The sequence below is a fragment of the Pieris brassicae genome, chromosome Z, assembly GCF_905147105.1.
Source record: "Pieris brassicae chromosome Z, ilPieBrab1.1, whole genome shotgun sequence".
NCBI classification, from domain to species: Eukaryota; Metazoa; Arthropoda; class Insecta; order Lepidoptera; family Pieridae; genus Pieris; species Pieris brassicae.
This window is the reverse complement of record NC_059680.1, coordinates 10,332,150-10,360,078: the sequence shown is the minus strand read 5'-3', so window position 1 is coordinate 10,360,078 and position 27,929 is coordinate 10,332,150. Positions and strand designations below refer to the sequence as shown.

The 27,929-nt window shown below is 33.3% G+C and overlaps 1 protein-coding gene across 1 annotated transcript; it reads right to left on the bottom strand.

Annotated features, from left to right (window-relative positions):
* Positions 1–21: 21 nt before the first annotated feature.
* Positions 22–27,893, bottom strand: LOC123718851 (probable cytochrome P450 305a1). Its single transcript, XM_045675772.1, has 8 exons — positions 27,761–27,893; positions 11,973–12,227; positions 10,015–10,233; positions 5,694–5,875; positions 5,054–5,153; positions 3,687–3,864; positions 1,557–1,816; positions 22–819 (listed from the first exon to the last, which is right to left on the bottom strand). Exons 1-8 carry the CDS (start codon positions 27,846–27,848, stop codon positions 641–643), a joined length of 1,461 nt encoding a protein of 486 aa, XP_045531728.1. The 5' UTR covers positions 27,849–27,893; the 3' UTR covers positions 22–640.
* Positions 27,894–27,929: the final 36 nt, after the last annotated feature.

Genomic DNA, 27,929 nt, shown 5'->3' with positions numbered 1-27,929 from the left:
ATTATAAGAAAAAAATACACAAAGGTTCTAGGGCACATTTATTTCTGCTGATGCTTTTGAGTACTAAAATTAGTTGAAAGTATTCTAAAATGTGACATTGAATAGAGCCTTTATAGATAAGTTTCCATTTTTTTATAAAAAGCGGACTCAAAATTGAAAAATCTATGTTCTACGTAACTATTGTAAATACATATTTTAGTCCACATATTATATAAGGTCGAATTAATTTAAAACATTTTTGTACTTATGAAATATATTTGACTTGATAAGAAACAAAAGGTTTGACAAATTTTAATATGACACGTTTTCTGTAAACCAGTCCTTTTAGTAATTAATTAATAGCATTGCCTACTATAACATGAGCCTTCATAGTTGCGCACTGTGTACCGGAATCACTATGGCGACAGCGATACAGATCCCAACATTTTTGTATGCATGTTCTATGTAGTTCTCTAAATATCCATAGCCAATGTCGCAACAGGAAGAACAACTCGGGATTACTGTCGGTATCGCTTTGAAATTACCGAGTAAGAGCTCTGGTAGTGTCAAATAATTCCAATTATTGTGTAAAATGTCATACATGTGATGTAAATCGCGATTTTGTAAATCTCACATATATTAAATATAAATTAACATCACATCAAGACCGTGGAATGAATTCTACTGTGAACGGTCTCGCTCCAGATATTAATCCGATAATTGGCTCTTCGGGAGGTAAAACACCATTCGTGCTTTCGACCTTATATTTTTGAACAATTCCAACGAATGTAATGAAAATAAATGATTTCGCTAACGAATCGCCGGGACAGCGCCTTCGACCTGTTGAACAATGGACAATAAACACATCATTTACTGAAAATAAAATTATTTAACGAAATTAAACCGAATCTAAATGCCTGACATTATTAACCCAGATACCAGGTAGATTATGCAGGTCTTTGATCATTAGTATCATATTGAAAATTTCACAGAAACGTTTTTAGTCAAAAGTTGTGGACAAAATACATAATAATAAATAGATCTTCATATTAAATATTATCCGCTGATAACAATATACTATATATAAAGGCAAAAACAACATGTTCGCTCTTAATTAAAAGACCATATTTTAAAATCATACGGACCTTTTGTATATTATATATTCACAATATTCCATGAGTAAAATCTAGTAAATATTTTACCGACGCACACTTCAAGCCTTTTGTAAAATAACAGGTATATATGAACACTACGAATAAGGATATTTGTGATTTAGGGGCTGGCACTGAACAATTACTTAAAAGTTTTTAATATCGAACATTTTGCAAGAAAGTAAATACATATTATTGTACCCATATTCAAAGATCAATCTTTGGACCGTTTTAGCTAAAGTATTCTTTCGTCTCTCTCTGTCAAATTGAGCCGTGATGAAAAGAGACAGAAAAGCACTTAAGCTAACAGAGCGCAATTAACTGATAGTTTTTTATGAATAACGGGGAACATTTTTTATAGAATAGAGAAATATATAGAAATTTAAATGCATTTTTAGTATATATAAAAAAAAACATTATATTTACCCATTCCAAAGGGATAAAAGTGATCGGTTTTAATCAAATTGCCGTTAGAATCCAAAAATCTTTCAGGAATGAATTTGTGTGGTTCATCCCATATCTCGGTATCAAAGTGTACATCACCAACTGCTAATAATACCGTGGTATTTTTTGGAATATAATAGTTATCTATAGTTGTATCTTGAAGCACTCTTCTTGGACCGGCTAATGGTACTATTGTGTAGAACCTTTGGACTTCTAGAAGGAAGGCCATGGTATATAGTAATCTGAAAAGGTTTAAAAGAGACGAGTCTTATTATAAGTTAATTATTATTTCTAAAATTAATAAAAATCTGTAAGTATTTCACCAAATAACTTATTATACAAGGTCAGTATGTATCTCCAAGCAATACAAAGCCAAAAAGCTAATCTTATTGAGTCTCTAAGTAATTTACTATTGTCATCATGTAAAAAAATCAAACTCAATTTTTTTTCGCAAATATCAAAAGAGGCTCAAGGTTATCATGTGAAGCCTGTGCATGAACTATCGTGGTTCTATCATATTAACTCAAACGAAAGGCTACTTGAGGCGATATTTCTTTCGCGTGGGCGAGAATTAATCACATTAAAAAATAGGTCACAATTTAATCAATATTACAGTTTTACGATAAAATTATGAATTTTCATATACAAGGTTAGGAAAATCAACATTTTATTATAGAGTGAAATTTATTTTATCTTATTAATAATATTAAATTACGCTCAAGTATAATAATAAAAATAATAACAATTTGATAGGATTGCCATTTCCTTGTAGGTTCCTGATTTATATTTGTTTAGACATCTAGGTAAGATTAGAATTGAAGGCGTAGGTCCTGCGTTGGAGAAGCGTTCCCAGTTAACCCCAAAGCGTCATAAAGAGCTGCAATTATTTCCGTAAATAGCCGGCTTAAATTACCAAACAACTTTTTGGCAGTTCAAAAACTGTAAACTGAATTTCAATAGGAAGTTGTTTCCATAGAAACATTGCATTCAAACCAAGTTTTTTGCTTGGAAATAAATTGCTACTTCATCGAAAAACTCGCTTTATTCTATTAAATATATTCAATGGCTTCTATTCGAGTAGTTTTTGTGAAGCTCCTCTAAATAAAAATGCTTTGAATAAACGTTCTTTAAATGAAATGTTAAAGAAACGCGTATTTTTTTGTATCTATTGGAATTTCTTTTACTGAAAAAACTGGTGTATAGTAAATTTGTATAAATTTTTAATCTCTCCAACGGGGAACGCGGAACGCATGCATTTATTGTTAATTTTACTTTTGTTAAACATAATATTTTTGTTCTATTTGGATTATAAGCCATTCCAGGTATCCTTATGATGATTTCCCGTTATTTAAGCAAATATTGCAGTTTACACACATTTGGTAAACAGCGGAGTTGGAAGTCACGGCCTCAGATTTGAGAATCGCATTTACCACTACGCTAATAATTATAAATGATTTTAAATATAAATTGTAACAATACTCCTATAATATTTTTAAAAACCAGTGGACCATACATACATTAGTTTGAATATCTTCATTTTCGTAAATAATAATAATAATAAGCCTTTATTTATTCACTTCTTATTGACATACATTTAAAAAAGTTATAAGATATAAATTAAAAAAAATACTACTCTAAGAAGCGGCCCCTGTCCGGGAGAAGGCCTCCTCCAACTTTTTCCATCCTGTTATATTTTTTCCATCGTCAACCAATTTTTTTCGTAAATAGAATTACGTTTATAATAGCTGTCTTACATTATTTGAAACAAATAAAATTTAATGTATCTAGGTGTCAACAACAACACAGTAAGCTAAAAAAACCGTTTTGGTACCAGTGCCGCAATCTTTAGAAGATATGATCATATATATACAATCGTGGTGCTTTGTACGATTTTCGTCAATAAATAGTGTAATTCCTTATAAAGGTTAATAAGAAACTGATATATAACGATTGTAAAAGTGTTCGCAGAAAATAACTACAAATAATATATTATATAAACGAACAAGAAGCACATCGCTATTTGACAGCCATCCAAAATTTATAAAAGATAAAATAGAAAATCTTGCAATATGCATACCGGCTACGGGAGGGAGCTAGGAACTCATGACTCACCTGTTACTATCAGTCCAATTTGGTTCATTGTCACCAATAGTGCTCTTTATCTCATGATAAACCTTCTCTTGTATTGCCTTGTATCGTATAAGACACAAAATAGCAAACTCTACAACATTACTCGTTGTCTGTGAGCCCGCTATTAAGATATCAAGACAAATGGTATTTAATTGTTCCTCTGAAAGAAACAATTGCTTTAATTGGGGCCAATAGCAAGAATAAGTAAGAATGCTGTGGTTTAAATTTCAATAGCACTGCGTTTCCGCTTTCGGAGAACTCATTATTCACGTGCTGTATAGGAAGAATGTGGAGTTTTAAATTTCTTAGTGTTATTAAAGTTAAAGGTTATTTAAATGTATATTAATAAGCATTTTAATTGATCGATTGATCGTCTGTTACATATGTCAATTTGTACGGTCTTTTGAATCATATGATTAATCAATCATTAGACACTTGATACTACGGCAGTAAAATGCTTCGATATTTTTATTAGTATCAATAACATATTTACAAGGATAGGTTAACTGAAATGTTGCTCGATTTTTCCACAAGTTTTTAGCTATCTAAAGAATTATTTATGGTCGTTTCAGGAGGTTAAAAGATTTTGTCAGGTACAGTTTTCAGGAAACCCTTTTTCAGACGTTATCAGGTTATGCCCCTTTGATGAGGAATATTCTAGACTGAATTTTCTAGGTGTAGGAGAAGATCGGAACCTTCTGGAATGCAGACGGAACACTCTAGAACGCCGTACGACAAAGACGGAGCAATGTGTGAAAGATATAAAGAGTATGTACTTCCTAGAATTGTTCAATCGCTACGCAGTAGCACTCCTACCTAGAGAGTTCTTGAACATCTTTCATGGTTATTCCCAGGGATATATTAGCGAGCCGAAACAATAAATGAATTCAGTTTCGAGTGCAATTCCAAGAGATTAACATTGAAGTGATAAAGTGCGAATAGTGAAGACAATTAATAAAGTACTGTGTGAAGTGTGCGTAATTGAATTAACTAGTGACCATATTTTGTTAGTGGTAATTAGTGTTTTTCTGTGTGTAATTTGTGGATGTTTAGTGTAAAAAATTCCTCGTTCATTTATTGAAAAATAAACCCTTATTACATAAATATAGATATTACATAAATCAGTGGCGCTACAACCTTTTTAGGTCTGGGCCCCAGATTTATATATCTGTTTCATGATCATTTGTCAATCTAATAGGCAAGTTAGTGTCTGTGCTTGATACACGCCGTCGACTTTTAGGGTCTAAGGCAAGGTATGCATTGGTGCACAGCCCGGGATCGAACCTATGACCTCAGGGATGAGTCGCACACTGAAGCCAATAGGTGCACATTGCAGTGTGAAATATTACCATGAAAAAAATTGTTGTTATTTTCTTTCATCTCTTGTAAAAATGTGTATATAAAATCGCTGCCTTGTACAGTTCCATTTTTATGTTTGATGATGGCGTCCTAAAAAGAAAATGAAGTCAATTTCAGTTCTCTATGAGTGGAATAGATACAGTTGCACATCAAAGGACGGCTTTTCGTAAATAAAAAAATAACATTAATGAGAATTCGTATCAAATCTGGCCATTACGCTACGCGGCCTAGTTGTCAAAAGCTAGTTCCATTTTTAAAAATCATCTTAAAAATTTCCAATTTTAAATCTAATGCAAGGCTTCAAAAAATAAAAGGCTTTTACTAGGAAAATGACAAAGATTTTTAAGTTAAAATTTTGATTACTATACTGACGACAAAGTGACTTACAGAATTACTAAATAACGTATGCAGGTAGAAATAAAAAGAAATAACTTTAACTGAAACCAAAATAGAATTGAAATATTTTTTTTCTATTATCATCAACTTATAATTTATTAGCATGGGACATAAATGTCATCCATTTATAGTTAGGTCTTAGGCTTATCGTTCACAGTTAAGAATTTATAACACCTATAACTCGTAATAAGAAAATAATGAACCCACAGTTAATGTTTTAGCTAAGTTACTTACCTTAATAATATCGCTTATCTGTTGATTTAAATTTTTTATTAAGTTATAGCCACTCAAGTCTGGAATAATGAATCGTATCCAGGGCCAAAGGTTAAGCCAGCCACCAGCTATCGAGAAGGCCTTCGAACGTTTTGTAAACAATTCTAAAATGTAACTAAGTCGCTCCTGTTCTATGCGTTCACCTGTAATAAAAAATTATAGCTCGGCAAGGATATATTCACTTATAATATTTTATCAATTTTCGGATTTTTAAATTTAATTTAAAAAGTTTGGCGCTTTCATTTGTTTGCAAAGTGAAACGAATAGAAGATATTCGCTAGGCTTATGGTTTAAGGTGAAAAAATATGATTTACTCAATATGGCCGCCGTACAATCCACCGCTATATATTTCGTAATTATTATTATTACGATTGTGTTAATCATTACCGTTACAAGACGAGAGCATGGCCTCTCTCACCACTTCCAGCACTTTAATTTTTGTATTTTAATGCGAACCTAATCCAATAAATTCTACTATCGATTTGCACATTCATATTGTTATACAATCGGCTGCCAACTGACAGGTTTTAAAAACCTAGATTTTCAAATTATGATAACATTTCAATTTTCCGACTCTTTTTCTTTTGAATTTGTAGTTGTATCCAACAACTGTGTCTATGGATCTATTAATATTAACTCATTTTATAAGCATTATGTGTACGGGGGTGCAAAATTAGTGAATTCCTCCTTTAATGTCCGATATATGAAATGATACCTTTTTGATACCAATTGGTCTCACTTACTTATTGATATCGTCAGTAAATATCTTAATTAACGGTTAACTCCTAATAAACCTATCCTTCAGGCCCTATCCCAGCACGAATTTCTGTGTCAGTGTCTTGGGGTGGACTACGGTACGCAATGGAGAGCTGGAGCACTGAGGCGCGCCGGTCCGTAATAACAATTGGTTATGTGAAACATTAAATTAATAACATATCATTATTTTTTTTCTTAAATGGATTACTTGACCTGTGATAAAATATATCTTGTAAATTTCAAAATCAAGTTCTGTATACATTTTCGTCATAAAATGAATTCAAAGTGTCAATATTTGGCGATGTTTGGATTTTTTTTCTATCGAACGAAGTTGTTTAAATCGTGTATCGATCATTCAAAATGGATACATAAACTACTCAACTCCACTATATATTTCCATTCGCCATATTTCAAGAAACGATGACAAAAAATGGAAAGAAACAATGTGCTTTTTAAGAGTTTGGCGACCATAAAGCATATAAAATGTAATATTTAGATTATTGATTTAGAGCCGAGTAGATTTTTTTCATTATCTACTTTAAAAAGTAAGAAAACTTTAATGATTTTACAACAGTATTTAATATATCTTTAAACTCACTTTACATTTGTGGTAAATCAGAAATTCTAATAATAGACACATAATTATTTTAATGCACACTCTCATTAATGTAGGAACTGTCATAATTATTTAGAAAACTTCTCTCGTTATATTTTTCACACCATTATAAAATCGTATGTAAATTAAAAACAAATGACATACATAGTGTAAATAAACAATAAACTTAAACAAGACAGCTGACATTTATAAAGCCTTAGACTTCACTTCAAAAATGACTTTTTGCTTAGTGTAATGTCATAACTGAAATTTGGTGAGAAAGGAAGATGCCCCCAACTAAAACCAGGATTCATGGCCAGTCTAACCAGTACTATCCCGAAGGTAGTAGATATATTTCGTCAGTGGTATGATTTTTTGATGGTTTTCCATTACGATTTATTTCCGTTTATTTGTTGGTAACATTTTACTTTGGTGACTCACATAGAGTGGAAGCAATTAAAGCACAGAATGAGAAAGTACGACGAAACCATTTTGTTTGATTACGAATGGTCAAACATTGATAGTGTCGTTTGTCTGTGATTAGACTAGATATACTATGACCAATCACTATCGAACACCATTGTTTCTTTCATTTGTAGGCACGTCAACCAAGTGTTAAAATGTTTAAAAGTGAAATATATTAAAAAAAAAATCGTTTCCGTAAAATGTTCTTTAATACCAAAGAAAATTCAATAAGACTGTTGCTCTTCAGTGGAAAAAAGCCAAACTTCAATGTTTGTAACGTAATTTAAAAATGCTCTAATACATTCCAAGATACAAACGGTATTGTATTTCTTCAGAGGAAATATATGAAATGATCTAAAGATATTTCTATAATGATTACTTGGAATGTAGATGCTTGTTATATCATAGAAAATAAATTCTGAGTAAACATATTTATATTATTTAACTCTTAAATATCACTGATGTGGCTTCAAATAAATATTTAGTTACTCGTTATGTGAGTTTAATAAACTACTGCAGAACTTTATGGAGATAAATGAAAGCATACAACTTTTAACTTCGAAATAAAATAAATTATTTGTGTAGTTAACTAGTCCGGCTCGAAGGGTCAACATTTTCGACACCTATAAGTGAAGCTTGGTTATTTATAGCATGATTTTCACTATATTATGTAAACCACATACGTAGAATATATTTATGATAATTAATTATATGCAAAAACGCTTCCAAAGGCTTGCCTTGTCCGCTGCTAGCGGTTGTATGAGAACAACTCCGACCGCAGCAATGGAGATAGCCCTGCAAATCTTACCTCTAGACCTACACATACAGCAGGAGGCGGCACTTGCGGCCATCAGGCTTATGGTATTGGACCTATGGGGAAAAAACCACTACAGTTCACACACAGTGATTCTCAACAGGGCAATAGAGTACCAACCTCTTATAGCTGCGCCATGTGACAGAATCACTAATCAATTAATATTCAACAAGAAATATCTTATACAACTGAGAGAAGAGGAGCAAGATCAGTCGCCCCTGAATGAGCTACGTATATACACTGATGGCTCAAAAACAGGGTGTGGCTCAGGCGCTGGTATTTTCTCCTTTGATCTCAACATCAACATACACCTACCTCTGGGCACACAAAGCACAATCTTCCAATGTGAATGTGTCGCTCTAACCGAAGCAGCCAGAGCCGTACAGCGGATGGGAGTCAACGACTTTTACATTAAGCTCATATCGGACAGTGCATCCGTGCTGATGGCGCTCGGTAACGAAAACACAAACAGCAAACTAATACTGGAGTGTCACGAAGCACTGGAGGCAATAGCTCTAACAAATAGAATTACCTTACAGTGGATTAAGGGACACAGTGGCTCTCTCGGCAACGATGCAGCCGACGAGCTTGCGAGAAGAGGCTCTGGTATGATACCTGCTGGCCCGCATCCGCTCCTCCCCTTGCCCTTCTCGCTAGTTCGAACCTGGATTCGCCAGAGATCCACTGTACTCCAGAATCAACGATGGTCGCGAAGTGTAGATTGCAAACAGTCCAAAATGGCTCTGCCGGCTGTGAACCCGCAACTTACTAAGCGACTTCTAAACCTGAACAGAACCAATCTCAAAACAATCATAGGGACAATCACGGGCCATTGTCTCCTTAACAAACATCTTTTCGTCCTAGGCGCAACAGACAGCCCCTTGTGCAGAGGCTGTTTCAGCGCAGAGGAATCAGTCACCCACGTAGTCCTGGAATGCGAGGCTGTGGCTAATCAACGTACAAAAATCCTCGGAACAGTGAGGTCGCTCCGCGAAGCCTGTGAAGTGCCCGGGAGACTTCTGTGCTTCTGGAAGGAGTTGGGCTGGCTAAATTAGCCAGGGCTTCTACGCACAACGGACCGACTACGTGTCTAAGTGCGGAAATTGAGTCCACCTACCTAAACCTAAACCTAAACCTAATTATATGCTAAATTAAATTATATACGAATGAAAATGCTTGGATACTGTTGGGTCGTAACTACAACGATTTCGATAAATGCTGGGCTTACGATACTAAGAAAAGCCGACCGCGTATTACAACGATTGACTGGTACAGCGGTTTAAGGGTAGGATTTCGATTTTCACAAATAAATTGCGCTAATTAGTATAACATTTTATAGGACTGTTCCTTACAAGCGTGTTGTAGAAGTAAGAGCAGTGTTGCTTAAGCGGTCTCTCAACCATGTCGTAAGTTCAAATCACGGCTAAGCACAAATGGAATTTTCTTTCTATAAGCGTACACTTGTACACTTGCTCTAAAAGTGAAAGCAATGTTACGGAAGCGACATGTCTTGAAACCCAAAAATCCTTATGACTCAGGCATACAAGGCTGATCTTCTACTTATTTATAAAATTAAACATCAAAGGATGCCGCCAAGGCCTATATAGGCCAAACCATACAACAACATAAAGTTAAGAAGATGTAGTACTGACCAGCTGTAAATTTCCACAAAATATTCATCACTGACATCGCGAGAATGAGTTTCGGATTAATTGGTGATTTTCTGTTCTTCTCAATATACTCTAGAATATTCGCAAGCTCGTTTTGAATTTCTTTCTCCATCGCAGTTTTACCAAATCCGACGTTTTTCAAATGCTTCACTGTGAATTGTCGGTGTTCCCGCCACATAGGTCCATCGACAAAGGTTATACCTGCAATTATTTAATTCGTTAAATACTAATATAAGGGGGAGGTCCTTATGAGCGACAACGTTGATATAGTTAGTTTGTGGTAGAGAATAGTAATACGAGTGTAAAGGCTTATTTATGTATAATGGGTAAAGCCTGGACTTTCAAGAAAAAAATAATTATCAATTCGTTACCATGCCAACGAATTACATCGTCCTTTGTCAATAGTCTGGATCAAATTACAATTAAATAAATAAACATGATTAAAATATCATTTTTATTACATAGTGATTGAATAATATGTTTATATAATATTATTCCTAATGAAGTACACATAATTACATGTAATCATTACATTATTTAATAAATTACATTAATTGCAGTTTAATTGAATATTTTAATTACAATAGGTATCAATGAAATTGTAGCACTGAAAACTAGGACGAATTAATAATTAAAATCAGTAATTACATTTGGTGTACAATTTCCTGCGAGTTCGTACGTGTAGTACAAACCTTATTGATCCCAATTGCTATCGCTTGGAATTTACTCAGAACGTACAATTCCTTTGCTCAGAGCCAAATATTGACAAATAGCGTAACCCACCTTTTCGATAGAGCGACCTACGTTACATAATATATTTATATAAACTTCAATATATAGACGAACAGGAGCCAAACGAGGAGGAGGTTCACCTGATGTAAAGTGATACCACTGCCCAATGACACTCTCAACGCCAGAGGGCTCGCAAATGCGTTGCCGGTCTTTAGAGAATTGGTACTCTGTTCTCTAAGAAAGTTGAATTGGTTGGAATTGGTGGTGGAAATACTTCAGTGAAGTTGCTGGTTCCACTTGTTTTATGCTCGGTCGTGGAACGCTGATGAAACTCAGCTGCAGGTCCAAACAATTCTTCTAAGCACTCCCCATGTTAAATGCAGTAGAAGATACAGAACGACCCCGCATCTCTACTCAATGCCAAGGGATACTCAAGCTGCTCGGAAATAATTGTGTTGTGGCTTGCACACCGTCGATTGAAACGTCGTAAACGAAGTGGAAGTCGACGATTTAACATGCATCCCATTCTACGTGACAGAATGACGCATACTAAGTTTATAACGTTTTATGATTTATTATTTAATCCTACGGTTTATGATTCTATTGGAATAATCTGATGATTCCATATCCCATATAACCCTTTTCTCAACTTCAATAAAAAGTTCCGTATCTAAGTTATCACGCTCCATTCTCAAGCGAATACGTCCGCTGGCCACGGACACGCGCGATCTTGGCGCATCAATGGCGCTCGCAAATTAAACGTGCAAGTCGTTTCCGTCAAGAGTCCGGCGCATTACAAATGTTTTACGCGAGTGTGTGGACGAGATGTATGCAGTTACAATATCTCGAGAACGCGCGAGTGCCTACGCGCGATTGGACACGCGCCGTCGGCATCGCGTATAGTCACGATAGTTGGAAATAGTAGTATCACGTATTCCCTGTGTCACCCGAGTTTATAAATATTCGCGCATTGTTTACTTAGCAATTGTATTGTTTATGTAGAAAGAGCTTTTAGATTGGACAATATTTGATTATATTTTATATCTTAGAATGGCTACTTAAAAAACAGACAACACAAAACTTTTGTAGACTATTGAATGAACATTTCGAATTAATAAAGCCATAGAAATAAACTTCTTGTTGCACCGTTAATGGTAACAAGCTTTATTTCTTACTTATTCCGTATCATTTATCGGTCAGTAACTTACCCAGTCGTTTTCCGAGACACCTCAGCCTGATGAAAAAGCTGTCTGGACGGCCTTCAAATTCCTTTTCAGTGAACACTTGGCGTATGTTCTTTTCTCCAAACACAACAACAACTTGCTCCGAGCCAAGCTTAAGTCCAAGTGCCTTTGTCGAGTATTCTTTCGCCAAATTTGAGAATGCCTTCCACTGTGAGCCGTATTGCATTGTCGTTTTTTGGACTACCGCGCTCGATCCGACGAATGGGTACCATTTTGGACCTGAAAAATCGTTTAGAAAATATTATCGAAAGGTACCAAAGATAATCGAATTACTGGTTGAAGATTGCGTTACTAAACGCATAATTATTACTATATTTGAATAACCGATCTGTTAACTGTTCAGCAATGCAACCTACAAATCGTAAGATGTTTTAATATACCACTTTGAAAGACTTAATTATTTTTGTAGTTAAAAACATGTGGCGGTAGGATGGTGTACTGTTCCTCCAACCTAAAAAAAGGTTCATCGACCAGTCTAACCACAGACTTGAAGGCCCGAATTACTAAGTTCAAAACTACTATATATCCTTAGCGGTCGGAATAACTTCCTTTGCGCGTTTCAGGGTATGACGTCATCGCAGTGATTTGTGAGCGTAGATGTCGCTACAATCGTATCGTAGGGCGGTTTGTTAATATTTCCATTTATAATTAAATCTTAAATTGATATTATGCTAAAAACGAAACCGCCCAGCCAATTCCTGCCTAGTTAACATCGACCTCATAAGAGTCTAAGAAGCTGAATATGCCAGGGTCCACTCGGACAGTATCAAAAATCACTTAGATACTTGATGACACTTAGATACACTGATGTATTAAATTTCATAAAGAGACGGGACAATGGACGAGCTGATCCGTTTAGGCCCTGTGGTGGTGCTGAGGAGTTTTAGTGCGACTTTTGTGGTATACAACATTTAAGCAACTGTTACAACTGCTGCCAAAATATTGCCCCAAATACCTAATTAATAATTGCTTATTGCTGCAATATCGTTGCCAGTTAGTGTTTACACTTTACTCTTTGACGATACTGGAGTGGCATGAGCAATTTCGAGACCTACTTACATATTCACTCTGCCCACTTTACTACTCACTTCCATTTCCGACATTACTAAAATAGGGCATATCGTAGTTGCTGATAAGTACAGTAACTATGCTGAGCAGTTATTTGTTCATTTAAATAAATTATTAATAAAGACATCAAAATACGTATTTTATGCTAATGTATGTTGTTGTGTTTGTTCTACATATTCCGATAAGGTTTTAATTGTTAAACATTTCTTAAAATTACCATCCTAATAAATTCTAAACTTATTATTAATTAATTTTTCACCGATTATTCAAATTGAATTGCTTTATTTTTCGGGACAGCTATTACAAAAATGATCAATTAATTAATCCTATTAAACTTTAAATCGATTGAATGCTTTGGTTAATCTTGAAATTCTAATTTGTATTGAACAGGATAAACTTGGGGACGCGACGAACTTTATTTCGTTAATATTTTAGAAATTCTTAAAAGTTTGTTTCGTTTGGAGGTCGACGGAAAATAACCTGTTAACATACAACTCTCAATTTTATATCGAATTCACGAACATTTCATAATATCAGATATAAAAACAACTTTATCGTTCGATTTTATTATTTAATTTTCTTTTACACGCGCCTTGTCTTAATATATCAAATTAAGTGGTTCGATTTGAGTCCAGTGTTTTATAAATTTATCAAACACGTTTTTATAAGAAACATGAACACATTTTTTACGATTTTTACACATATATCTCACACAAAAGTCCAGTGGCCCTACAGCCCTTATTGTGATCCTTGCGTCCGCTTCTCTTACTTCATAGACTGATCTTCTGTCATCATTTCAAGTCATCTATTTTTGGATTAAAGACATGCCGGTTTCTTCACGTTTTCCATTTACGTACGAGAAAGTGTTTGATGCCCACATAAACAGAAAGACAGGTTTAAACTACGTCCTCAAGGATTGCACGCCCAAACCTCTTGGCACACCATCTTTCTTTCCATATTTTCTACATATTATATTAATATATTTTACGTTTTCGTTAACCAAATTAAGATTTCGTTTAACTGGTTGTAAAGTATTATTTTTTATAAAATCTAATAAGTTTCACTTTTAAATACAGTACTCATCCGTCCCTTTTCATCACAGCGTAAACACAATGTTATAGAAAGAGGTGAAAGAGTAGCTTAGTTAAAAGAGGGATATATTTTATAACATGAGAATGTAGTAATTTTTAGTTTAAAATATATTAAATAAAACGTGAAAAAAATTAATATAGACTAGTTACTGATATAAACACGTCCTACAAATTTAAAAAAATATTTTATTTCGAATATATATTTTTTAAATGAATCAATACTTCAATTAAATATTTCTCCTTATGGCCTCAAACGAAGAATCACCTGGCCAGGTGCGTGTTGGATGATATATATGGCATTAGCAATAATTATGTGTCTCTTTCATTGATCTCTATAGAATAAACGACCAATACCGGATAGGACTAACTTGTTTGAGCACCTTGCAAACAAGTGTCAATTGCGCCCCCAGTAAAGGGGTTATATATACAAATTTTATATAAAGAAAAAATCTTGAATAAGTCATTGTAAATTTCTTATTTTGACTATCGTGTATAAAAATCGTGACAGACATTGATGGATTTTACAGTCACGACCATGTGAAATTACGTCATTAAATTCGCCATAAATATTTTTATTGAACTTATTTCTTGTTTAAACCAGATATCAAATGGGATAAACAAGGCATTACCCAATATTAACAGCATAAAAAGGAACTTCTGTGTGTAACCTCACCTCTCACGTAAAGTTAAGTGATATTGCCCTGGACACTCTCAATGCCAGAGGACTCGCAACCTTTTAAGAATAAGTACGCTCTTTTCTTAAAGGAAACCGAATTTATTAGGAATTACTTGAGAGGGTAGCTGACCACATAGGGGTGGTGCGCGACAAAAACTGCCTTAAAAACACTCATTTATAGAACGACGGACGTCGAGGCGATATGAGTGGAATTTCGTCTCATTTTGTTAAATTAATTATTAATTTAATTCATTATGTAATAGACTTGATATAATTGTTAAAAATACTGTTTCTGTTCTTTATAAACAAAGTTTTCAAAGGGTATAGAACGATTGGGAAAAAACTTAAACTTTTTAATAACGTTTCGTTTCACAATTAAAGTTTAAAATCATTTGAAATATCACAAAAACTACAAAACGTTATTTCCGGGTATACGTAAAAGCAATGAAAAGGTGTTTGTAAGAAATCACAAAGGATATCACTTTTTGATTAATAAAACAGAGCTACGAATCAAGCCGCGTATTTGTGATTGGACTAGATACGATGTTGACCTATCACTTTTGTTCTTTTGTTTCCAGGCATACAACTTTGTAAGCATTACTTTATTACAGCCCATGTTGTATACAAATTCCAAACGACATTTATACTTAGACTCGTGTTCTTCATAAAAAATCACGGTATTATCTTAATTTATATAAATTACGGACCGGATTTAGCCATGACATGCATTGCGAGAAGCCTTAGACTCAAAACTCGACGGCGTGTGTCAGGAACAGATGACTGAATATCTGTTAATAAACATTAATGAACTCGGGACAGATACACTTTATAAATAATGATCTAGACTTGGGGTCCTTCAATGAAAGTTTTTACCAATTCTTCAAAGGCCGGCAACGACGAAGCGAGCCCTCGTGACAATGTGAGTGTCTATAGGGGCCGTTTACATAAAAAACAGAAATCCGAGGCCTATACCTAAAAGTTTATAACGCCACTGCTTATATATTTAAGACGGACGTTTTCTGTATACACAACTTATATACAAAAAAATCTAATATTGTAAATCATTCACGACTCATCATTTCACAGACAAAACATTTCATCAAAATATGTCAAGCCGTTTAGGAGTTTAATTACGAACACATGCAAAGAAGAATTTATATCTGGTATATATATATATATATATATTGTTTATTTGCTGTATAGAAAAATAACCTAGATACCAACTGCAGCGCCATCTGCCGGGCTGATTGGAGAATCTAAACCATAAACCCAAACGCATACAAAATAAAATCATTCAAATCGGTCCAGTCGTTTAAGAGGAGTTCAGTGACATACACATTACACACGTACAGTAGAATTATATATTAGGTCCTTACCTATGAAATTGGCGTTTTGTCGTACTGGCCACTTTGACCTCAAATACCTCCTCTTTGGTTAGGAATTTCAAATTCAAATTTGTACAGCTACTTACTCGTGTATTTGTGCTTCGATGACCGTCATTTATTTGTTTTTTTCTATTTGCGTCACTCATTTTACAAAATGGAAAACTTAAAGTATCGCATTATTTACGACTACGAATTCCGCCGTGGCACTAGTGCTGCGGAAACGACTCGAAGGGTGAAAGATGTGTATGGCGGTCATGTTGCAAAAGAAAACACAGTTTTTGGTTCCAACGTTTTCGTTCTGGAAATTTCGACCTGCAGAACAAGCCCCGTGGACGGCCTGAGACCCAAGTTGATAATGAAGTATTGAAGGCTATTGTGGAAGCGGATCCGTCGCAAACCACGTCCGAGTTAGCTGCAGGCTGCGGTGTTAGTGATAAAACTGTTTTAATTCACTTGAAGCAAATTGGGAAGATTAAAAAGCCTGAAAGGTGGGTACCTCACGAATTGACTGAAGCAAACCGGCAAACGCGCGTCGACTGCTGCGTTATATTACTGAACCGGCACAATAATGAAGGTATTTTAAACCCAATCATTACCTGTGATGAAAAATAGATTTTTTACGATAATCGGAAGCGCTCAGCGCAATGGTTGGATCCTGGCCAGCCAGCCAAATCCTGCCCCAAGCGAAAATTAACCCCAAAAAAGTTACTTGTAAGCGTTTGGTGGACTAGTGCCGGTATTGTTCATTGCAGTTTTCTCAAATCTGGCCAGACTATTAGGGCTGATGTCTATTGTCAGCAATTGCAAACCATGATCGAAAAGCTAGCGGCTAAACAACCTAGGCTGGTCAATCGCACCACGCCACTACTACTTCACGACAACGCTAGACCACACACTGCACAACAGACGGCTACCAAATTAGAAGAGCTTCAATTGGAATGTCTAAGACATCCTCCGTACTCCCCGGACCTTGCTTCAACAGATTACCATTTTTTTCGAAGGGAAAAAATTTTACTCTGATGGGGCAGTCCAAATCGCCTTCACAGATTTTATTGATTCCCGTCCGACTGGTTTTTTTAGTAAAGGGATCAATGAACTACCTATGAGATGGCAAAAGTGCATAGAAAACAATGGTTCATACTTTGATTAATTAAATATATTATATTTAAAAATATTCGACTTTTTGTTCCTTCCATACAAAACGCAAATTTCATATGTAAGGACCATATATATAAAGATTATCAATGCTGAATAGTTTATATATTCCAAAAACTAACATTGTATCGCAGATGTGTAAAAATATATTCATAATTATACGTGTATAAGTTAAATAATTGAAGCGTTATTGGTCCCGCTTTTATTTAATCATCATATTCCAGCAGTGAACCCGCAATTGGCAAAGCGACATCTAAGGTTAAATAGAAATAATCTCAAAACAATGATAGGGATTTTGTCCTAGGCTAGACAGACAGCCCTATGTACAGAGGCTGTTTCAACACAGAGGAAGCAAGGAAGAGGAGCAGTGAAGCCAGTGAAGAAGCTTTTAGGGCTTCTGGAAAGAGCTAGGCTGGCTGAATTAGCCAGGACTATACGCACAACGGCACAATTATGAGTCTAAGTGCGGAAACTGAGTCCAACCTTAATCTTATCGTTATATCTAATGACCACGTAAATTATGTTTTTTTATAATTTCTCAAACTTGTGGACTGAATTCTATCTCTAGAATGTTTATTAAAACAATTTAATGCCTTACGAGTAAGTAAATCTAGATAAAAAGCTCATAACAAAGTTGCACTGGTTTGTTGATTTTTTACTGAATTATAAACGATTATAGCAATAAACATATAAGTAGTATGATGATTACTAGGTCATTTAATATGTAACAACGATAAAATCATATCAATTAATATTAATTATAAAAGTTATTAAGAATCTTCAGACACCTTGTATTTTATAGATATATATATATATCTAAATCTCGAATTCACTTGACCAGACACGAAAAATTTGAACAAAATTGATTAACGTGTTTAATTACAAATACGGGACTTAAAACTACAAAAGACATCAAATGTTTTGAAGATAGAAACGATTTGTATTGGAAAATTAAATTATTTATGCTTATGTTATTGTTAGATTTTGTTACATGGAATGCATGTGTGACAGTTTAAACCATGCCAGATCTGTCACAAATATTACAAAATCAAAAAAAGTCATCAACCATTACCGAGTATTAGCGAGACTAACGAACCCCAATTCATTTATATAACTAGTCTGTGCATAAATATTGTTACATACAAACTTTTATTTTTTCAACGTTTCAATTATTTTAAATTTGGTACTTGTATATTATTTAAAAAACTTTTTCCATTTCACATATTTTTTCGCGTTCATTATCAAATTACAATATGGAATGTGGTGTTACAGATAATAGGATTGCAGTGATCTCAGTGGGTATGGAGCCGTCGGTCTTTTAAGACATTTCAAAAGCTTGTATCATCCGTATGTTCGTATATCGTACTCAGAGACAGATACAACAACACACAGAAGAAGATCTGTCGAAGATCAGAAAAGATAGGGGCGACCGTGTGCTGTTAGAACTACAAAGGCTGCTTATGCTGTTAAAACCAGAATTTGTCGAAACCACATTAGAAAGTAAAAAATCTTATCGCGTAAAATGAAATTTCCGCTAGGACTCTGTCGCGTATTATAATACAAGACCTGACATCGGTGCTTATCGTCGATATACAGGACATGCCCTTCATCAATCTTTACGATGAAAGAGAGTGGATCGATCTATAGTCCTTCTGTCGCGATATAAAGGTGAAAATCACAGAAATAGTGAGCACAGAAGAGTGAAATTTTTGTGCCAAAGTGTATCAAGATACAGTCTTGGATCACGTTGTGAAACCTCTCAGCAATGCATTATTTTAAAATAGACCGAGCACTTTCCAGCAGGAGTATTCACCTGGCCACAAGGCATGACTTGAATCCTACTTAATTTAAAAAAAATGGATATTCTCTTGTAACAGAACTTATGGCTTGATTAGGTATATATATACGTATATAGATTTAGCTGTGTTAAAAAGTAATTGTGACATATTATGACGATTTTTGTGACTGATAAATTTTCCCTTTAAAGGCTATACAATTAATTACGCACTAAATACCTATCCACGGCTGCGTTTTTAAGTTTATAATATAAAGAAAAAATCTTTTATATTTGTAACATTAGTATGATGAATATTTATTTTTTGAAACGGCCCATAAAAAGCTGCCGATGAACTTACACCGTCGAACTGATAACTCAAATCAGTGGATCCGCATCTCATCGTTCATAATTCATAATAACCAAATACGCAACAAAGTCTAAGGTATAATAAAAAGTCTAAATAGCTTTTAAAGCATGTACTATACTTACAAAACATTGTAACACAATGGAGGCTCGGCTAAACATAAAGCGAGAAACCCCCGATACATTTGAACTAAGAGGAATTCACAATCGTAAAATCTAAGAATAGAGAAATATCATGTGGTTAACAAAACTAAAGTATATTTTATAACGACCGTTTATTGCTTCTTCACATCAGACTAGTATTGATTTTGGGGCAGCGCTACTAAAGAAAGAAGTCGAACATTTCTCTACGTTTATTAGACTAAGAATTAATCATTAAAAAGATGATAAACGTTACAAAATCAAAAACAGAACCTCACCAGGACTTCGCCTTCAGGAAACCCCTGTGTTCCCTTCAGTCTATATAGAAAAAACGAAAAGCACACTTTCAAATATATTTATCGTTTATTAAAATCTAAACATGTTATCAATAAATAGTATTTACAATTTAACCTACAAAGTAATAATAAAAATAATTAAAAATTAATAAAACAAATTTTTTCTTCAAGCAAAATTCACCCAGAACTGAGCACATTTTCGATTTCCAATTAGTTTTATTCTTTTTGTTTGGAATCACGCAAACTGCGAAATTTATAAAGTATCTTAACTGGCTTTCTCTTTCATATATTGCATTAATAATTCAGACCTAATAAGATAAAGTATTTCACTACAAATTATTTACCCGACTACTACAGCTTATTTATAGTTCATATAGCGTATAATCCGAAAATTTAATTTCCAGAGATAAAATTATGTAAATAAAATTCGTACACACTAGTACTAATAAAAGCTAGTTGGAACTGGAATGTTTAACAAATTGAGACGTTTGATATAAGTGAGTGGGTGCAAGTGACGAGAACGTCAAAGCTTTGCTGTATCAAGTTGCCACGTTCGATAATTAAATACGATCAAATTGCAGAGGGAACGTTTGAAACGCTTTGTCTGTATTTAAACTAGGTTTCCTCTGTTATTCGATACAAGATCGGGCTGTTCTTAAACGTGAAACAGAGAAATCCTTGCTTTAATTTGTATCCTTTGACAAGATGTTATTGAAGTGAATCTTGTTTATCGGCGTTGGAAATAAATTTACCGTCACATTTTACGGTTACGCGTCACATTTTTCGGTTACGCATCATCTTTTTCTTGTCCCTACCGCGGTTGATTCGAAGAGTACTTTCTCCAGCGGAGTAGGGATATGTCGTTTAATAATTATAGTAATAATTCTAATAAAATTAATGAAATTCTGTAATAATCTTAGTAGTAATAAGGTAAAAATAAATAATTGTATAACTTGTATTCATGTCTATGATAATAAAAGCCTTTTGTTAAACTTTATTTAATTTAACTTTATTTAACCAGTTTTTATAAAGTTGCATATAGCAGATCATTTTTCTGAAGAAGTTTTACTTCTTACGTGTGTACACATTTTTTTAAATAGAAAATGTCGAGTAATAAATAAGTAACATCACCGTTACTAGTTTCACAATAGCCATAGCGAATGTGATTCCGACTCTAATGTTAAGAACAAATGAGAATTTTGTATCCATTTTTTGCAATAGTGACAGATATTGAGAGACACACTATCGCTGTCCTATGTGACATTTGCCCACGGTCGTCACTCAATCACAATCACTCATTAAGCACTCAATCGATTTTGAGCACGGCGTCTGCCAAATCAGGGCGCGTTTTTGGTTTACCTAGCGACGGTCATAGCAATGACGGTCTGGACCCGAAGGTTTTCATGTAGAAAAATAAAAAAAATATTAAACTAAAGATAAGAAAAACCCTCAGAAACAAAATTGAAAAACGAATCACTTTGAGACGTATGTTTGATACTGTTTGCTTTGTTGTATATTTACATACATATATTTACAACAACTAGCTCAGAGGTATTGTCTAGTTAGAGATGATATTGACAAGAATGTAGGATTCAAGAAACTACACGTATTGCTTCATTAACCTTATCGTGTCTGCCTCGTTGCTTCTAAAGATAGACATCTCCATGTTTGGATAATTAGCCTTCGACATTTACTCCATTTAACAGGAGAATTTCTTTAGAATGAGATTTTATTTTCAGTGCCTATAATCAAATGTGAATCTAGCTTCAGGTTTTTATCGAGAACTGATTTTATAATTTAACGAATACTTATATATATACAATAAAACAGGCTATACAGAATTAAGACAAATTTTATAAAAAGTCCTTTTGGTAGTGTACCTTTAATGCTGACATTTCCACGCTGTATTACGATGCTTATACGTTGAACGAGGAAAGCACCAGCTCAATTAAAATTATGATATCTCGAAGCACTTGATTGGGGTGTTAAAGCGGCCTATTTTTGTACAATGATGCTACAGATACCTCTGTCTAAAAAGATAATTTAGCTACTAAATTGCACTCAGTTGGCTAACAAACGGTCATCTTCCGTTTTGAGTTATTATTTAAGTTTTTATATTTCTTTCTTTTCGTTGATACGGTTAAATACGGTTTAAATTAAATCGATATTTTCTGTGTGCGTAACGCGCGGTAAATCGGAAATAACTATTTCCGATAAATTTGGCTAGTATTTTTTATCTTTTTCCTTCTATTTTATGCTCCCTTGTTCTTTTTTATTCATTAATACGTTAGAAGATTATAATAAACGTCTATTTAAAAGATCTAATGATTTCCACAAATAATTAAATATTATAATATAATCTTTGTTTTGGGATAAACGAACTATTTTTGACTACAGAACACCGTGTTAAATACAAATTCAATCTTATCTACACAGCAAATATACTTATATAGATCTTTTGGAAACAGATTCGCGACTATAGACGCAAATTACATGTACAGTAGTGGTCATATAATTAGAAACACCTTACGAATAAAGAAAGTATAACTTCAACGAAAAATGTTCGTAAAAGTGTACGCATTTAATATTTAGAAATTATGCAATAATAAAGCCACTCAAATAAAAAACTCATTAAATATAAAACATATCTTACTTTTAACTACAAAATGAGTCTTACACATGCAGGAGTTTATTTCCCGTTACTAACCACTTAAATGCCTACTTAGAAACTTTAAAAAAAGCATCCATAGCTCGTTCTTTTTTTGAAATTAATTTAATTTTGAAACAAAAAAAAAATCTTGGTTTTTCTATTATTTTGGCGGCAATTCAAAAATTAATCTGTATTTTATTTTGTTCAAAAAAAAAGTTGTGACGCTTCGAATAGAAAATTAATTGCAAATTTACATATTGGTAGATCAAGAATGGGATACAGAATAATAGCTGAGCATTTAAATTGTTTTGTTAAGAAAGATTGTTAATAGACATCATTATAAAAGACATGGAACTGTTGAACATGATCTCAGAAAGGCTCGGCCAAGAAAAATATTTCCAGAGAAGATACGATAATCGTTCGTGTTATTAAAAAAGACCCAAGTAAAAAGGTGTTGTGTTGGACCCGATCATAAGATTGGAGGAACAATAGATCAATGGCTATACAAAAATTTCTTAGAGCACACAATAATTCCCTATTTGGGCGATCATTTGCCTGTAACCTGGATCTTTCAACGTGACAATTACCCTAAATACACGGCCAATAGAGTTAAATGTTTCCTTAGAGAACAGCGTATATCTGTTTTAGACTGGCCAGAAAATAGTCGGGATAGAAAATCTCTGGTATATATCCTTTTAAAAAAAGTTTCAAATAAACATAACACCAGCCAAAACGAACTATATGAAGGATGGAGTTCAATCTCTGAAAAATATCTGAAATTGATTGAATCAATACCACGCCAAATGATGTATACGCCACTAAATATTACTTATAACTATTGATCGGATGTAGATATTAGCTATTTCTTTAATAACAATACTAATTACTAGACTTAAAAATTATTGTTTTTAATACTTATTTGTTATTGTTTCTAATTAGTTAACCATTATTAACTACCTTAAAACTAATTTAAATGTTTGTCCGTAATGTAATATTGAAACTGCGTAGTGGGATTTATATTGTTGTCCTACTTATTATTTAATTTTAAAATAAAACCGATTGTGGTGAAGTATCTTACATAATGTCAAGGACCTATGGTAGTGTTTCTAATTATACGACCACCACTGTAATATACGGTTACACAGATAACGAAAATAAATAAACAGACATGACAGTAAAACAGTAGAATAGGTAAAATAAATATTAATCTTTTATATATAAATACTAAATTAATAAGAATTATAGGAGACATCTTGCATGAAATAAATCCCCTTAAATTTCATTATATATAATATTAAATGGGAACGAAACAATATAATTGAAAAGACATTTGCCAATTTTTACAATAAATGACTTAGATCATATCAATTCTTTTTTACCGCAACTGCAGATGTTTAGACTTCGGTTTTTTTTTTAATACTGGCTTCATATAAATTATTTTTAAGAGCCTCTTAAATTAATTCGAAAGGTTGAACAAAATATTGTCAGTCACCCGTCCTGAATCTCCTTAAGAAAAATGACAGTCATGTCACCATATATAAATTTTAATAAATCAAAGTATTAAAATATTTTTAACATTCTGAAAAAGCCAAAAAAAATTCCATTAACACCATTTTAATCTTCTGATCTTTACTCTTTCTCTCTGATCTTATCTGATCTGATCTTTTCTGATCTTTTCTCTTTTACTCTTTTCATTGACTTGATTTATATCACGGTGGTACCACTATCGGCATTTAAAAACCCTTTCCCACCAAGACATACAGAGATTAAGTTCGAGCTTACTATCCCAACTGTCAGAACTCCTTGACAAATGGGAGTATCGGTTCGAAGTTATGAATTTCTATATATCTCTATAAATAAGTCTTTGAATCTCGGTCAATAAATTAATAATGAAAATTATAAATTACAAAGCCTTCCTCATTAATCACTGTAACTAATGAAAACAAACAGTTTATATACACTTGTTTAATATATGTGTATTTACGAACCAATTCGACGTAGGGTTCTTCAAGAATAGAGAATACCAATTCTTAAAAGGCTGGTAACTCACTTGTGAGTAAGTTTCCATAGACGGTATTTATGTAAAACAAAATCATGAAAATCCGTTTTCAAGAATTCCTTCACTATTGGAATTGTACTTTATCACTAAATACTTAATATGTACATAATATTTATTTTTTGTTTTATGCCCGAAAATATTTTAAAAAGTCCAGCTGTTAGCCAGTCCAAGCTTGGAATCTGTGCGGTCAGTGGTGCAATATTGCGACATAACTTGACAATAGTTGACAGAGTGGAAAAAAGCAAAGCAAAACCAATAACAAAAAAAAACCTTATTAATAAGTATTATGACTAATCTAATTATCAATTAAAATTAATTAATGTTACCCGCTTATCATACATCCTAACTTTGGATGATAATTTTTATCTTTTTCTGATAACACAAAGTTTTTCAACGAATTAATGAATAAACGAACTTTGAGTCCAGTAATATTTACTTACGTATATTATTTTAAGAACTATGCGAGTGTCACGGGCTTTCATTCGTGTATTTATATCAAATTCAGTTTACGCTGTGATAAAAAAACGGGACAAACGGGCAGGATGTTAACATAATGTTAAGTAATACCGCCCATGTACACTTTCAATGGCAGAGTTACGTTGCCGGCTTTTTAAGAATTGGAACGCTCTTTTCTGAATGGACTTGATTCAGTTCGAAAATACTGTGAAATTTTAAACAAATTATATAATCAAAAAAATATCACTGATCCTAAATTAATGGAGGACTCTGAGTACTCTGAGTTTTAATAAAACTTATTACATTATTATGAGTTCTTATATGAAAAAGTTTTAATGTGTAGTACTAGCGTAAATAAGTTATTATAAACGAGCTTCTTAAAAGATCAACATTGACGCGTGTATAGAAAAAACGCGTGTAAATTAAAAAGTAACTAAAGTAAATATTTTGAATTACAACTGTTTAAAGCTTTTAAGCTTTTTAAAGTTCAGGAATTGTGTTTTATTCTTCTATAAATCTAACGTATCTATGTAACGAAGTACAAACAAATAAATTGAATTCTCGGTCGTCATAGAAATAGTAATAGTCTTGTGAGTTCAATTAATTAGTTCTGTCATTTTTGAAGCGTGTATATATTTTTTATGAAGACATTTGACGTTGACATTTTAGACATACGAACGACGGTGACATGTTCGACGCTACGAAGGTACGCAGAGTAGGTAGCGAACACACTTAAGCTTCGCGATTGGCTGAATACCCCCAAATTTGTATTAAAGGCTCGCTTATGTACCCAATTAAAATGCTTGCCGAAACTTCACATTATGTCATAATTAATGAACAAATTATTTGTATTATTTTAATTGATAAGTACTTCATTAGTTTAAAGTTTATTTAATTACAGAAAGTAATCAGACTAAAAAGTTGCCTCTAATTACATTCTATAGCTAAAATATCAATGAAAAAAGCATTTTTTTTGCACTGTGTAAGTGTAACTTTATTTATTATTTTATTTGTATAATTCTCGTCTTTTTATGTGTATCTATTCTAAATTTATCTAAAGAATATTTAAATAAATTAAAAAAAAGTCTTATATAATAAATTTAAAAAATATATTATATACTTATTCTAATGTTCTACTGTCATGTCTGTTTATTATTTTCGTTATGTCGTGTATACACATGTAAAATGCGACTATAGTGACGAGTCTGTTTTCAAAAAATCCATATTAGTATTTGTATCTATGTGTGTGTGGATATAAATGTATTTGTATTTAGTACGGTGTCGTGTAGTCAATCACGTTTACGCGCAAAACAAAGATTTCATATATTATAATTATATGATAAGATTTCATTCTTTGAAATAATATAGTCAAACTTTCCCGACGATAGTCTAAAATCAAATCTTTTCTAAAAAGTTGAGCCCGGGACAGCCGTACTTTAAACAATGATTTCTTTCTGAAAGCTCGGTGGCATTTTTCAAAAGTTCTTCAACGAGTTCCTAAGAAGTTTCGTTAACTTCTCGACTGCTCATTTCAAACTTTGTAAAGGTATATAAATCATTAAACTATTTTTATATACGTTGTAAATTGTTGGCTTGGACGTATGCCTTTCAATCCTGCATGCATGCATTGCTGTGTATCAATGGACTTTACTTTCTATTAACGCTCGTAGGCTGATTGAAAACATCGTAAGGTATCATAAACCCCAAAAGTCGACGGTGTGTGTTAGGCCGATCACATATTAAGAAATGAATGTTACCGAAACATATACAGAAATCGAAGGATAACAAACATTTGCCACTTGTTAAATTTTTCGTCATATTTTCCGGTCTATATATGTGTATATCGCCTATTACGTGGCGAATTCATGAAATTGTGGTGTTTTATGGCCAATTTAACTCACCGAAATCAGTTTAACGCATGGACACGTAATACTGAAAATTTTGGGCATCAAACCGTAAAATTGTTTTATAATGTAATTTTGTTTGTAAGCTACAGAATCGAAGTGATTTGGACAACAAAACACTCTTACAGAACATCGGAAGAAGAAATTAAACTAAAAGCAAAAACATATTATATTAATAAAAATACTAATCGAAAAAAATAAATTGGTACTAGGTGACCCCGAAGAGTAGATATACCTAATGCTAGCACAGCTATGTTTTATAATTGATTTTTGTATTTTATTTTTAATATTTAAGACGATTTCCGATTAATTTAAGAAGTGATTTGTATAAATCTAAGCTGATGCTATCGGTACCATAGTAACACACAGATATAGTACTCGCATTTAATAGTTAAAATTATTTAAATATTACAAAGTTTACGCACGCGTACAGCACGCTGTAAATGTAAAAAAAATAGGTAATTTACTAAGTACAATTGTAATTAACAAAAGTAATTATTGTAGTATTCATAAAACGTGAAGTATACTCATTAAACGTCAGTTATTATACAATATCAATATGTTCATGCAATTTTTGGGAATAGATTAAAATACAATAAACAGTTCCACAGAAAGCATGGGCAAAAGAACCAATTCGTCAAAACTATTTTTGGTTGATTGACAACTTTGCACGTGACATATAGGTTAGGCGCTAATTTAAGACCGTGGTATTGAACTAAATTTAAAATTACCTGGTGGGAAGTTGCGTGGCTTGCTGATCGTATTGATAATATAGCCGAAGATAGTTATCACGAGCACGGCGACCAGTGTCGCAAACATTTTGATTTAAATTACCTCACGCGCCAATCAGTCGGCGTTCACAGCGCAACTGTTCTTGGTATATTCATAACACATTCTTTT